The 16,375-nt window shown below is 35.5% G+C and overlaps 1 protein-coding gene across 1 annotated transcript in view; it reads left to right on the top strand.

Annotated features, from left to right (window-relative positions):
• Positions 1-16,375, top strand: part of LOC117325576 (regulator of telomere elongation helicase 1-like) — an 89,919-nt gene that overhangs the window by 28,627 nt on the left and 44,917 nt on the right. The window contains exons 18-27 of the mRNA XM_033881908.1: positions 1,789-1,829; positions 2,708-2,793; positions 3,590-3,667; positions 6,592-6,669; positions 7,056-7,196; positions 7,888-8,003; positions 8,183-8,306; positions 9,359-9,512; positions 12,120-12,217; positions 15,826-15,864. Of these exons, the coding sequence (XP_033737799.1) occupies positions 1,789-1,829; positions 2,708-2,793; positions 3,590-3,667; positions 6,592-6,669; positions 7,056-7,196; positions 7,888-8,003; positions 8,183-8,306; positions 9,359-9,512; positions 12,120-12,217; positions 15,826-15,864 (955 nt within the window). The remainder of the gene's footprint in view (positions 1-1,788; positions 1,830-2,707; positions 2,794-3,589; positions 3,668-6,591; positions 6,670-7,055; positions 7,197-7,887; positions 8,004-8,182; positions 8,307-9,358; positions 9,513-12,119; positions 12,218-15,825; positions 15,865-16,375) is intronic.

Consider the following 16,375-nt stretch of genomic DNA (forward strand, 5'->3'; position numbering starts at 1 on the left):
GAAAGTACTGAAGAGATCTTTCTCAAATTTCATGTGTAGGCTCCCCTTGGTCTGTAGTTATGTATATTGCATTTTGGGACTGATCAGAAAACAACATGGCCAACAGGCAGCCATCTTGGATTTTGACAATTGAAGTTTGTTATCACTATTTCTGAGAAAGTCCTGAAGGGATCTTTCTCAAATTTCATATATAGGTTCCCCTTGGTCCCTAGTTATGTATATTGCATTTTGGGACCAATCGGATAACAACATGGCCGACAGGCAGCCATCTTGGATCTTGAAGTTTGTTGTCGATATTTCTCAGAAAGAACTGAAGGGATCTTTCTGAAATTTGATATATAGGTTGCCCTTGGTCCCTTGTTGTGCATATCTCATTTTGGGACCAGTCGGATAACAACATGGGCGACAGGCAGCCATCTTGGATTTTGACAATTGAAGTTTGTTATCGCTATTTCTAAGAAAGAACTGAAGGGATCTTTCTCAAATTTGATATATCTGTTGACTTTGGTCCCTAGTTGTGCATATTTCATTTTGGAACTAGTCGGATAACAACATGGCCAATAGACAGTCATCTTGGATTTTGACAACTGAAGTTTGTTATTGCTATTTTACAGAAGGCACTGAAGGGATCTTTCTCAATTTTCATATGTAGGTTCCCCTTAGTTAGTCGTGATGCATTTTTGGACCAATCTGAAAACATTGTCGACAGACAGCCATTATCGCTAAATCTCAAATTTCATATATAAGTTTCCCTTGTTTAAAAAGCACTGGAGGGATGTTTCTCAATTTACACAGATTAGTAAGAGGAAGGGTAAAAAAAGAGAAAAGATCAATCTGACATGGAACCTATAAAGATCATTCAATTGTGGGCGCCAAGATCCCTCTGGGATCTCTTGTTTAAGGCCTAACCAGTCTTGTTGAAACCTAGTTGACTGAATAAAAATTAGATGGAATTGTTACTTTCGTCAGTGACATTTGACTATACTGGTTACATTTCTCAGTTTTATATCGGTTTTATACAAAAATGTATGTCAGTTTAGATTTTGTATGGATGGATGTATATTGTTCAGCCCTACAGTACTCTATCACTGCATATGTACTTATTTTAGGGGCTTTCATGCTGATAACGTTCCATTAAATAATGATTACACTAAATGCATTTTCGTCCATATTGCTTTCTAAACCAAACACTGGATGCACCATTGTTGCACTAATCTGTTTAACTTCTGCTATACAAGAAAATTTGAATGTTGAATGCACCAAAATAAATATGTTACAGTATTGCAGAAACTAGAGAGGAGTTTTGGTTTAACTGGAAATATATTTTGAACAAGGTCTTCATGCAATTGGACTTCAAGATAAAACAGTCAATTGTATATAATATAGCCAATGCTTTACAGCAAAAAACCTCTTCTGTTCATTGTTAGGGGAATAATGATATTCATGCTATTTGTGATTCCACATTTTGTATGTCTTTTTCCTCACAAATATGATTTGGATATTAGTGGTATTGAAATTTCCTTAAAATGTTGATGCCTGTAAAACTGTTACAGTATTATGTACCAAACAGGTGTGGCTTAGATTTTACCTGTTTTGTTGTGGATAGAAGTTTACATAGTGACTCTCATTTATTCATCTCTCAAAGACTCCTACAATAAGTTGAAAAAAAACTCTGTTAACAATCATGAGTTATCTATGTATATTTGAAAAGGTTTGTAGGAATGACATTTATAAAATGATAATATCATTAGATCCTCATTCATAACCTATTTGTTTTCTTTTTTGTAGATTTAAACCAAGTTACATGTCATCTCTTGGCAATGTTATAGGTGAGTGCTAGCTGATAAAGCCCTTCTTTGTACATCTATACCCAAGAGTACGAAAGGGAGTAGAATGTGAAAGTCTGTCTGTCCCTCTATACATACCGTAAAATCCCTCAACAACTTAAGTTTAGAATATCACCTAAGAATCTTAACATAATTATTGTTCTACTGTACACCAAATTAGACTTTTGTAGTTATCAGTTAAGATTTCACACACACAATTTTCCATGAAGTTTTGTTGTTGTTTTCTCTTACTTAACCTTTTTGACAATTATTTCAGTTCTTTAACATTGTAAACTGCAGAGAAATAATAATTTTAGTTTTGAGATGCATTGTCTTTAAGGATTTTGTTCAATTTTTGTCCAATATGATCAAGAGGCTGGCCAAGGCCCAAAGAGGTGATTCCCAGCTGTTGGTAGGGTTTGAGGGCCTGCATATATATAATCATTTGGAAATCCAAGAATTCTTCATAGTTTATATAAACAGTATGATATATAATACATTGAACCTATCAGTATAACATCAATCAATACCTAGATGGAGACAGACCAACAGACTTCTTGATTGAGTTCCTTTGGTATTGTATTAGTTGATTTAGCTTTACAAAGTAAGGTCATCCATATTCATTGAAATGGGTAAAACAACATGAACATGGTGTTTGGGAAAACACTTATAAAGACTTTTGGGGGTAAGCATGTGATTATAGTGAAAGTCTTGACAGCAATTATGAGAGTTTCCTCATACAACCTTGATTACTGTTGTCCTGACAATATTTATGATGAAGTTTCCTGAAACAACCTTGATGACGTTGTCTTGACAACAATCCTGAGGATTCAGTGAATGATATCTATAGTGACCTTGACCTGATATGATTGTCTTTTCAGTAAACTTCGCTCGTGTGGTGCCCAATGGTATGCTGGTATTCTTCCCATCTTACCCAGTCATGGAGAAATGTCTGGAGCATTGGCAGGTACGTAGATCACATCTTGATTAAAAGTAAATAAACGTGTAGTATTGATGGGAGATGGGTCCTAACTAGATTACCTCTTCAAGTGATGGAGTGCTGCAAAAATGAGGTCTTCCTCCCTACTTTATAAAGAGTTATGGTCCTTTGTTGGCTATGTGTCGCTTCATCTTGGACCTATCTCATACTATCACCTATAAATGCAAACTTTATTATGTCATTGCCAGTAACAATGGTAGAGTGTTACATACTGAAATTGAAATTATTTTATTTGAAATAAGTTACTTATCTATGAAAGTTATTGTCATAAACAGATAAGTATGACAGCTAAGTAAGGGCTATTACATTAAAATATCTACCTGACCCAAGGAAACAAAAATAAATCACTTCTATTCATGGTTGGAGATCTTTCCTAGAAGTTTTAGTAATTTATTCAATAACTTTCTGTGGGTGGTACCCCTTAACAAAACCTGGAGTCCTGGTTTTTTTTTACATCCTCCACCTCTTTGTCTCATTCTCATCCCTGTTCTTATTCTGGATTATTCACAAATTGTTCACTTCCGTTAGTTTTGGTTTAGACTGTTTAGGGGAACTCACCTCAATTAATTTCCGTTTCTTTTAATGTCCCAACAAGTTTAAAGATACCACTCAGCTTATGTTTGTTTTAGGGTTGCTTTGTATAGTTATCAAGTAGAAAGTATTTCACAAAAAATTGCCAAATGATGTTTAAATTGGGGTGTTAAATCTCCAGCTGTCATTTCTAAGATTTAATCAGCTAACAGAGATGTGTTTTTGTTGACAGGAAAATAATATATACAACAGAATCACACAATACAAGTCAATTTTTGTGGAGCCAAGAGGGAAGGTGGCCCTGTATGAGGTGAGAGATACTTTTGGTGGTGTGCATGTTTATAAAGTCATTCTAATATATATGACTTTTGTTCATTTCGGAAACTCTTTTTTAATATAAACAAATTATTTTTGGAATGCTATAATCTACTCAAGTCACAATTTCGGTTATTTGATCAAATTGAGTTGAACTCAGTGTAAAAAATCTTTAGAATATTTGATGATCTTCAAAGGAAATTCATGTTGATATTGACAGGCAGACACAGGTTCTTGTATGTTGTCCCTATTGACAGGGAGTCACAGGTTCTTGTATGTTGTCGCTATTGACAGGCAGACACAGGTTCTTGTATGTTGTCACTATTGACAGGGAGACACAGGTTCTTGTATGTTATTGTATTGACAGGGAGACACAGGTTCTTGTATGTTGTCCCTATTGACAGGGAGTCACTGGTTCTTGTATGTTGTACCTATTGACAGGGAGACACAGGTTCTTGTATGTTGTTGTATTGACAGGGAGACACAGGTTCTTGTATGTTGTATTGACAGGGAGACACAGGTTCTTGTATGTTGTTGTATTGACAGGGAGACACAGGTTCTTGTATGTTGTATTGACAGGGAGACACAGGTTCTTGTTTGTTGTTGTATTGACAGGGAGACACAGGTTCTTGTATGTTGTCCCTATTGACAGGGAGACACAGGTTCTTGTATGTTGTTGTCATTGACAGGGAGACACAGGTTCTTGTATGTTGTCGCCATTGACAGGGAGACACAGGTTCTTGTATGTTGTCGCTATTGACAGGGAGACACAAGTTCTTGTATGTTGTCGCTATTGACAGGGAGACACAGGTTCTTGTATGTTATTGTATTGACAGGGAGACACAGGTTCTTGTATGTTGTCGCTATTGACAGGGAGACAAGATTATTTTGTATGAACCGTAGCTTTTACCAAGTATAGCATCTTTGCTTATTATTTAATAAGAAAGCCATATTTGTATTCACAAAAAACAACTACTGTCAAATACAGGGAAAAAGTTAAATAGAAGGGGATGGGGAAGAGTCACTTAAAAATTCATTATAAATGATCATACATAAAGAAAGGAAATTTTTTTATATTAAGTCTGTAGATACAGTGGAACTTCGTTAACTCGAACTCGGATAACTCGAATACCCCGCTTAACTCGAAGTACCTCGCCGGTCCCGGCCGAATTCTCTCTTTATCTTAGTAAAATAAACTCGGATAATTCGAATTCGGATAACTCGAAAAACTCGGATAATACGAAGTAAAAATTTGGTCCCAACAATAAAAATCCTACTTAAAATGTTCGAATAACTCGAAGTAAAAAATTTTCGTCGATTGGTGGCAAACGCCGACATTTTTTAAGAGCTAAATTCCGTTTGTAATACTGAACATCTCGGCACTACTAACCTATATGCTATTATAAGTGTTTCATAAATTCATCAAAGAAATTGTCGGTTGTATCTTATAACAACAAGTCTTGGTGATAAAAAGTACTGCTTTACTTACATCAGGTAATTTCCCAAGGCGGTCGCCGATATCAGTACACACGATAGTCAACAACTCATCTACCCGTTCGCTCAAGCGGAACTAATCTCTGACACACCGGTAGATCTACCCGGCTGATGTTTTTACAGGTGTAGAAATGACACAGTCACCGGCGCCTATTAAATCTTTAAACTGCTGAAACAATAGCGTAATTACTGCCGAGGTGTTCAGAGTACAACTGTAACGGTCAGTGCTGTCTATTAAATCGGATAAAACGCCAGCTCAGTTACAGTAACATTTTATACGCACATGCGCAGCCCAACTTCCGGTGCTAATACACATGGAAATGGCGTGGTTATCAATAAAAAGTAAGTAGGCCGATCAAACAGTATTTTATATATGTCCAATAAAAGGTAATGGTTCTGTTACGTTTTGTATGCAATCTGTGTTAAACTTAAACGGTTATTTGTTTTGACATTAATAACTTGTTATTTTGTCGAATTCCGTTTTATCGTTTACCTTTTGCAAACATGACTTGCACATCAGATCGTTATTGAAGTGACTAAGTGAAAGAAACTTTATCGTGACTGTATATCGGCAAAACTACACCAAATTACAAGTGACATAACGAAACATTACATATATATTTACATGTATTGACCAGTCTTCACACTAAACTGATGAGCGACAGAGCGAAGTTATAATGATTATATAATGTTGACAAATATTGACCAAACTTTTCACCAAAAACGATAACTCGCTTAATTCGAACACTCGGATAACTCGAAGTTTTTTCGTGGTCCCGTCGACTTCGAGTTAACGAAGTTCCACTGTAAATGGTTCCTTTAGTGCTTGGAAGAAAACCTGGTACAATCTATAATTTCTGAATCACAAAATTGTACAGCATAATATACTATATACTAAATATAGAAAAAAATAAAGCACAATTTACTGTCCTAAAAGCAATGTATTCTGCAGAATATGAAAAATGTAAAAACAAAAACAAAGAATCAAACTTATCTTTCGTAATGTGCAAATTTTGTTTATCTTGGTCCTCTCATTTTGACTTTATTTGACCAGTGTTGTTTGTTTATAAAATATGAACGGACCTAGTGATTTTATTTTGCTCTTAGACAAGCCTTGCCAAGTCTTGTAATGCCTCCATCTACATCACAGGAATTTGGAAAAATTTGAAATGTACCAATAGTTCAATGAAAAAATGAAAAGTGTTCAGCACTTTATATAACATTACAAACAAAACTATTTGAATTATATGTATTTCAGTAACCTGGTAATGTTAAAATAAATGTGTTATAAATGTGTTATAAATATGTTATAAATGTGAAGAGACCATGCTTTGGTGAGGATGGATGCTGTCATATAGGGCTTTCTAGTGACCAGTCAATGAGGAACAGGCTTAAACCTAAATGCTGTTATTATTGTACTTCCAGGCAATGGAAGGCTTTTACGAGAAAATTAACGACCCCAGTCTCAATGGAGCTATTTTTATAGCAGTGTGTCGAGGGAAGGTATGGTGATTGATATACAGTTGGATATTTCTGGGCTTTTTTTCTTACATATATTGCACATATTTCAGTGAGTATGTTGTGTATTGATATCGAGGTACATATTGATAAATAATATCAGTTCATTGGAACACAAGTAAAAACTGTTTAATATTGAATGACAATTAAGTGTTAGGCCGACTGATATTGAATGAAAATTTAGTGTTAGGCAAACTAATATTGAATGGCGTAATTGAAAATTAATTGGAACAATGAAATTAACACAATCAATCAATGCCAAGTGAAACCAATTAATCAGTTGACTTTGGTAATAGCAAAAGTGGACATTTCATTATCTGAAATAGCTCAGAACAGAAATGAGCTCCAGAATATTCTTTATTTCCTGTCAGGTGAGTGAGGGACTTGACTTTTCTGATATCAATGGCCGAGCAGTTATCATCACTGGCCTGCCCTACCCACCACGTATGGACCCCAAGGTTAAACTAAAAATGGAGTTTCTTGATGAAATGAAAGGCAAACAGACATTCCAGGTGAATTGATTATGCAAATAGAAAACTTACATCCACCACTGAGAGATTCTCCCTTAGGTGAAAAAAAATTAACTTTGTTCTCAGGCCTTCCTCATTTGCTTTGAAGTTAAAAAAAACCTCCTCATTTGATGGATTTTTCCTGGTTGATTAAAAAAATCTCCCTCATTATTCTTTGGGAGAAGAATGGTTGGAAAAGAAGCATCACCAACTAACCTTTCTCCTGTGATATCCATTATATTTTAACATAAAATTAGAGCCCATGTTCATTGATGTAAATCAAGGACAAATAACCATGATAAATCATTGTCGCCTACATTTTAAAGCCGTGTATATGAAAATGGATAATAATTGGTTTGTGCCTCTTGTTTAATTTCACCTGACTCCGCGTTTACACAAAAAAAAAAGAGTTTTGGTAACAATTGAATAGTCACATTAAAAGATTATGCATCATTAATATAAGACTTTTTATTTAGAGACAGGGTGTACCTGGTATATATGTTTAAAGTTGTAAAATGTTCATGATCTTTCTTCCAAATGGAAAATTCAGTTATGGTTGGACATGGAGAAATAATAGTGGAATATTACACAGTAGGTAAAAACCTAGGGATTCCATTCATTTTTCTCTTTATGTGTGTATGTTGGTCAAGACAATTTAAGTTTACGTAACTTAACATGCATCCTGTTTTTTTAGACTCTGACTGGAAATGACTGGTATAAACAGCAGGCGTCACGAGCTGTCAATCAGGCTATTGGGCGTGTCATTAGGCATCGCCATGACTATGGCGCTATCATTCTTTGTGATACAAGGTAAAGAGCTAAAAACACCTATACAATTATGTACGATGAAATTAATAATTGTTGTGCAATATAAAACACTTAAAAGGAGAATAATTTTTTTTTCAATTTAACCATGTTTTGTCTACAGTTGTAATTAAACCTATCACAGTTGATTACAAGTAAAAAGAGAGGACTTGTATTATTTTTAGGTTTTCCTATCAGAACTCCGTGAATCAATTGCCTATATGGGTACGTCCAAACGTCAACAAATACAGCAGCTTCGGGCAAAGTCTGAAGGACATAATGGTATTCTTCAAAACTGCAGAGAAAACCGTAAGTATGACAGATACGACACCAGTTTTACTGGAGACCCTCAATAAAGAATATACAGCAGATGTCATCGCCTGAATTTTTAGGATTTCTATGTTCCTGGGAGTTCTGTGTTTCTGGGAGTTCGGTGTTCCTGGGAGTTCGGTGTTCCTGGGAGTTCGGTGTTCCTGGGAGTTCGGTGTTCCTGGGAGTTCTGCTTCTGGGAGTTATATGTTCCTGGGAGTTCTGTGTTCCTGGAAGTTCTGTGTTTCTGGGAGTTCTGTGTTCTTGGGAGTTCTGTGTTCCTGGGAGTTTTGTGTTCTTGGGAGTTTTGTGTTCTTGGGAGTTCTGTGTTTCTGGGAGTTCTGTGTTTCTGGGAGTTCTGTGTTCCTGGGAGTTCTGTGTTCTTGGGAGTTCTGTGTTCCTGGAGTTCTGTGTTCTGGGAGTTCTGTGTTTCTGGGAGTTCTGTGTTCCTGGGAGTTCTGTGTTTCTGGGAGTTTTGTGTTCCTTGGAGTTCTGTGTTCCTGTTCCTGGGAGTTCTGTTTCTGGGAGTTTATGTTCCTGGGAGTTGTATGTTCCTTGGAGTTATATGTTCCTGGGAGTTCTGTGTTCCTGGTAGTTTTGTGTTCCTTGGAGTTCTGTGTTCCTGGGAATTCTGTGTCTGTCATGATATTACTAATGACAACTTGATAATGAAAGATTGTGATATTTCTGCCACTGCTGAAAAAGGAGATATTGTGTATATCCTGTAAAATGTCTGTGTAACTAAATAAATGACATTGGTTTATAATATCTCAAAGTCACATGGTTCAGTCATCATAAGATTTCAAATTATATCTTCTTATACAAGGCCTATCAGCTGTCAAATTGGTTAAGGCTTTTACCTTCATTCAGGGTAACAAATCAAGTGTTTTTAATCTTCAAATTAGTTGAAAGTTAAATATGAAATATTTTTTCATATTTTGTTTGATAGTTTGTTTGTTTGAACGAGTGTAAAGTTTATTCCTATATATAGAATACTACATTCTACCCTTGATATGACCTCTAAACATTTTTTTTTTATATTTTGTACATAGTTGCCAGCTCCACAACCACTGAAGAAGAAACAGTCAACAACTGGTTGTCATGGAGCACACTTTGCTCCCACAATGTCAAGGTCAAAGATTGTCCCAAAGCTTGAGCAAGCTCGTAAAGTGGAACAGCATGTCAGGAGTCTGCGTAACACAGAAGGTAAATATTGGTGATGAGGGATATGCAGGTAACCTAGGCCATTCAAATGTTAAAATGGTTTGACTGATTGGATAGGAGTTGTTTTAATGAAATAAAGATGTACCTCTAGAATCCCTCATGGGGGCGAGACAGGGGGATCTCAACCTGAGGTGGAAGTTTCTTCAGTTGACAAGAATTTTCTATTTACATTTTTTTTCACTTGGTAAGTTGACAAAATAGGCTTACAGATTGTTTGGCAAATTAAGAGTTGAGATCCTCCCATCTCACCCCTGAGGGGCTGACCTCCCATCTCACCCCTGAGGTGCTGACCTCCCATCTCACCCCTGAGGGGCTGACCTCCCATCTCACCCCTGAGGTGCTGAAAGATGATTTTTCTTTTACCCTGTTTTTACCCTCTTAGCTCTATAATATTGATGTTACATCAATACAAGGCAATGTTATATGATGTGATTGCTGATGTGACATCATTGTTGTTGTGATGTCATTCATTGAAAGGAAATCTTGCATCAGTAAAACTGTGGATGCACCTAAACTAGGATAAGAGAATTGCTAAACTTATTTTAGTTTCTGTTTGAGGCCACAATAACAGTTGGTTAGAATCCTGGCCATGTGACCTCAGATATGTGTCCATCTGTCCGTTTGTCCAAAAAACTTTCCTGTCCACTTCATACCTTTGTCACTACTATAGATAGTCACTGGAACATCATACCTATGGTATGGGTTTACCTTGGTGAGGTGGTGTGTCATGTATCAAAACTACAAAACTACCAAAACAAGGCCTACATTTTGACTTTTGGCCAGCATCAACGTTTGTCATGGCTCTATCTCTTGCACTACTATTCACTGGAACTTCATACTTGGGGTACGGATTCATGATGAATTGATCATCTCTGCATTTTTGGCGTATGATTTCACATTTAGTGGGGGACTGTAATGAGCTAATTGTCTTGTTTGCTTTGGTTTCAAAGGTCTCAAAACTTCAGGGCTTCTCTTTTTACCCTGTATGTTGAACTACAGGGAGTTGTATCTGCACCATAACTTTGCAATCAATTCAGTCTTGCCATAACCAAAGTCCAAACATTCCTGTATAGTACATTTGTCAATATAACTATATGTCCTCATCTCTGTTTTTTGTGTAGTCCCACTTAGTTAATCTGCAACTCCTTCAAACCCACTTGACAGAATTCGACAATCTTTCATTATTTCTTAATCAGGGCAAGGAGATATTCAATTGCCCAGTCCTTAGAGATAGTATCCATTGCCATATCCTTTAGTTAACAACTGAGTGGGTTATTTTGGGGGACTTGTGTAACTGGTTGTATATATTGCATATATATATATATGTATAATATATAAACAAAAAAGATTCAACATAACAAACAGTTGGAATCAATAACACTAGCGCTTTCAGGCCCTCTGGACATCTTCAGGTGTTTGATTTATTACTTAGTAACCGGACGACGTCATAATGTGCAGTAACCGGACGACGTCATAATGTGTAGTAACCGGACGACGTCATAATGTGTAGTAACCGGATGATGTCATAATGTGTAGCACTAGTGTTATTGATTGCAACTGTTTGTCATGTTGAATCTTTTTTGTTTATATATCTTACTGATGCACAATGTCTTTATCTTTTTGGACTATATATATTTATATATATATATAAGAAAAGAAATGACAAACATGAATGTTACCTAGTCTATCTAAATATAGCTTGCCTTTGTATAATGTGGTAGAAGATTTATACACCCAGAGAAGGAAATCAGTGTAAAGATATGTCCAATGTGATTAGAATTAGACTTGTAATTTCCGCTCCTCTATGATACTCTAAGATACACTGCCATACACTGCCATACATTTCTAACAACATAGAAGGTCATCTCAGCATGACATTTGAGCTCAGCCAATCAGAGCGTCGCCTATGAAATTGTCAATGTGATTTCATTTTTCGGAAGTATAAATACTTACGTAATGTTTCATTGGCTTATATTTGAAGCTCAAAGTTTATGCTGAGATGACCTCCAATGGGATATTGAAAGGTCTTGTATTGCAGTGTACAGTAGAGTATCGTAAAGGAGTGGAACTTATAAGTCTAATTTTAATTAAAATGAAGGCATGTATCAATGTAGAAAATATCACAGAAACATGTAGTGATGGGAAGGATCTGTTGAAATTTCCTGATCGATCATCAGCTTTGTTTATCCAAGTAATGAATCAGATGATCGATTAAAATTGATTAGTTTTTAATTCCCTTTGTTTGGTATTTAAATGTTTCTTACAATCCGTGGTAGTGTTTACTGCACTGTTCCAGCCATCTATATACTTGTATTTTATTGCAACTACAATCAAGCTATCAATTGTCAGTTTTTCTCACATGTTATGCCAATTAGCTAATATTCTTTCCTTTATCATGATGTTGAAAATTTCTCTATTACAGATTTCTCACTCGAATAATTGTTCAAACACCTCAAACAAGTGATACTTGATGGACTTGTTTAATCAGAACACCACTAGTGTTCATCTTCATGTTCTTTGTTGTGTAGGAGAGATAATGGTCATTTCAAATTAATATGAACATAATGCTTTTAATTTGCTCAATTGTAGAGGAGAATGCCCTACTTCAAAGTCAATATGAATATACCAGACAGTCAGTGGTTAAGAACAAGAGGCACAGTCTGTTGGGGGCTTTGTCTGAAAGTGAGGTGAGTTTGCATCTACATATATATCCATACGTGCCATACTTCCAGGAGACCCAATTAGGGAGATTGATGATTATTTTAATGGAGTTTTGCCTAAAATAAGGGAGATTTGTGCGCGACATGAATATCAACAGTTTTACTCAAATTTAAAGCAATAAACTAATTTTGAAAGTGATAAAGAATATTTATATTTATTTGGGATATTAATCATACTGTATATGAAAACAATAAAAAGTTGTATAGGGTAAAATTGCAATTAGTATACATTCTGATAATATAAAATTATTTTTTGTTTTTTTTATGTAACACAAAAAGTTTCACAGCTTTATGCATATTACATAAAAGCATTTGAAAAGGGTATATTATAATTATATGTAACTAAAGATTAAGACAAACAGGTTAATCATTTAACAGTTTGGATTTTCTAAAAAAGGAGAAAGCTTGATCCACTCTGAGGGAACACATCAGTTGTAAAAATTGTCATGAAATGTCCTGTGGGATCCCTAATTGTCGACCATTTAGATACAAAAAATATTCCAAGTGTACAAGTGTATACATGACGTCAAGAGAACTGAAGATGTTTATGGTAGTAGACTGCAGTAAATCTTATCTTGAACAGGTACAGTCATTGTAAACATCATAATTGACCACTACGACCAACAGATGTGCTAATTTTGATAGTTTTATAAAAGAAAATATCAGATTTTATCATGCTATCACTGATCCACGATACACATTTCGTATGAAAAACATGCATCATTTTGCGTCTGACCAGTCTCTGTATCAATCACCATCAACAAAGTATTGACCTAAAAGAAAACAAACAATAATTCAAGTCTGTTAGCAAAGAGGGTTAAAGTTGTTTGTAAGCAACTTGCCTTTATTTCATGGTGATAGATATTCTAGCGCAAACATGGTGTCAGCCAAAATACTGGAGGAAATTACAAAATACGGGAATTTGGGCTCTCTCCCTGGGGAGGAAATAAATGACTTGAAAAAAATGAAGATTTTGTCTCACGCCGGGAGGTATGGCATGCATATATCAAAGGGAAAGAGACCAGCATGGACAAAGCCTGCTTTGAGGTCAATCTAAAAACACAGTAAGAGTATAGATACAGGTAAATGAGGTCAATCTAAAAACACAGTAAGAGTATAGATACAGGTAAATGAGGTCAATCTAAAAACACAGTAAGAGTATAGATACAGGTAAATGAGGTCAATCTAAAAACACAGTAAGAGTATAGATACAGGTAAATGAGGTCAATCTAAAAACACAGTAAGAGTATAGATACAGGTAAATGAGGTCAATCTAAAAACACAGTAAGAGTATAGATACAGGTAAATGAGGTCAATCTAAAAACACAGTAAGAGTATAGATACAGGTAAATGAGGTCAATCTAAAAACACAGTAAGAGTATAGATACAGGTAAATGCAGTAAGACCAGTGCATAAAATGTACTCTTCAATGCATAAATGGTTCATTGTTAGATATAGTGTTTGGACCGTTTTTGATGATATAGAATGTAAATATTTGCATATAGTGCACACTTTTTTTTCAAAATTTGACAAGTGAAAAAATCCACTGCGTGCTATACACAGGTACAATCCTTTATCGGTCAGATACACGGATGTCATGAATGTGATGTGAGATTTGTAATTGTTTCCCTCGACAGTAGGATTATGATTTAATACTTATATATATAATGCATGTAGTAAGTAAATATTTAACAAATAATCAAAGAAATAAATAGTTACAGTCAAACCTGTCTATAAAGACTGCCCAAGGAGAGGCAGAAAAAACGGTCATTATTGACAGGTTGCCTTTATAGACAGGTCAAAATTATCACACCAACCAGTTTACGTGAAACTGCCATAAATAACTTGTCATTCAGTAGACCAGTCAGTTTGAACATTTTCAGAAGTCAATTCATGTAATGCATACACATTTATATATATATTTTTTTATAAATCTGAAGGGTTAAATCTTTATTAAAAAGGCTTTTCCATTAAAAACCAAGAATAAAACATGATTTTGTGGAGTCCAAGACGAAACATAACTCAAAATGGTCTAATGGATACAAAAGAAACTTTTTTTTATACTTTGGTCTGAAATATTACTAAATGTATTTATCAAATGATCTCCCTTCCTATCTTAAATAAGAAAAAAAAATCCACAAAGATTAATGAATTATGTTTGTGTTACTTCTACTTATTTTGTGACATAAACTTCTAAAAACCAAAAGGTTTTTTTCTGACCCAAATTGAAATCCGAATATTTGTGGCAGTTTCAACTTTTTAGGTCACCTGAGACATAGTCTAAAGTGACCTACCTATTCTAATTGCCTATTGTCCGTCGTCGTGCGTCCGTCAACAATTTACATTTTCGACTTCTTCTCCAAAACCCCTAAACTAAATTCAATGAAATTTAGCGGGAAGCTTCTATGGCTAAAGGTCAACCAAAATTGTTAATTATATGATCCCCACCCACAAGGGGCCTGAGGGACAGGGCTAAAAAGGGTCAAATTGACTAAAACTTCAAAAATCTTCTTCTCTACTCTCAGATATGATGGAATCAAATACTCTTCATAGATGGAAGGGTCTTAAGGTGCTTTACCAAAATTGTGAATTTGATGACCCAAGGGTCACACGTTTGCCCCTGGGGAGGGGGTAAACTTTACTATAGTTTATATAGGGAAATCACATTTTTGACTATAATTTGTTTGATTTCTATTGGAATTCATTCTAACTTGGTTAACATTATCAGCTTGTGATGGCAGTTTGATGGTTTACACATGTTGGCCTTGACTGACCCCCAGGGGCTGATGGGCGGGGCCAAAAAGGGTTAATTAAATTTACTGAAATATTTTAAATCTCACGTGACCGTTAAGGCCCATGGGCCTCTTGTTAGGCCAGGGTCAAAGTGTCTGAATTTTCCAGGGATTTCATGAGGGATGACCGCCGAGAGCAGAAGATGGCTGACAGAAATCGGTCACTAAAGAAATCATACAAGCGACCGCTATTCCAAAATCACTGGTTGTTAGTGACATTAGACAGGTGGTCGCTATACAGAGGGTCATATTATAGTAAAATCTTATGGGAATCTTAAAATCTGTCATTATAGACAGGCAGTTGTTATATACAGGTAGTTGTTGGATCAGGTTTGACTGTACAGCATTGCTGGTCATAAAGCCCAGGGGTCTTTCCCCACCCCAAGGTTTCTTTAAACACAATTATGTTGTAAAACAATCCCTGGGGTCTTTCACACCCCTACAGAGTCTGGACTTTGTTTCTGGGTTTTATCTCTGAAGCAGTTGAGATCCCTTCCCCTTAACCATATATAGCATTGTTTGACATCAACAAGTAAAGCAATTAACAAATTGAACATGAACATATTTTGACATTTGGTAAAATTCAAACAGGTGAGCAATACAGGCCCTCTAGGCTTCTTGTTTGAAGAAAATGCTGAAATTTTAATGTATTTTGGAGTTTGCTTAAACTGTACTGTCAAAACATGACAAGGGAGACATCATTCTTGTTGTTTAAAAAATCTCAACAATAATTTAATGGACAAACTCCAACTACCATTGAGCAATTGTTTTTATCCTTTTCAGAAATTTGATACTGATGTACTAGATGACTCATTTGACACGGTAAGTACATTGCCTATATTTTAGCTGACTATCATCAAATGGGCTTCTCAAATTGCCCTTCTTCTCTGGTCTGTCATGTGTCGTCCCTCCATCTGTAAAAAATTCTTTTTTTAAAGGTACCTAGAAGAAATTTTATGTGTAGGTACCCCTTGGTCCCTAGTTGTGAATGCGCATGTTCAGTTTTGAGACTAATCAGAAAACAAGATGTCTGATAGTTTTTTCATTTTGAAAAATTTTATAGCTGAAGCAATATTTATCTTTTGGATGAAAACTACTCTCTTCAGTATTTAAGCAGTCCGACCACCACCATTATGAATACTGGGAGGTCAGGGGAGATAACTCAACTAATCCTAAATGTTTGAACATATGCTCTACCAGCACAGGCTAGTGCTAGCAATTGAAATAAAGCTAGCCTAGCACATGGCAAATAATAGGAAATTACAGAACTATTCAATTTTAGTAATGAATTTTGCAGCTGGTAAATAATAAAATTGTGTCAAAGTTGTCCACA

This window comes from Pecten maximus, chromosome 4, assembly GCF_902652985.1.
Source record: "Pecten maximus chromosome 4, xPecMax1.1, whole genome shotgun sequence".
Classification (NCBI taxonomy): Eukaryota; Metazoa; Mollusca; class Bivalvia; order Pectinida; family Pectinidae; genus Pecten; species Pecten maximus.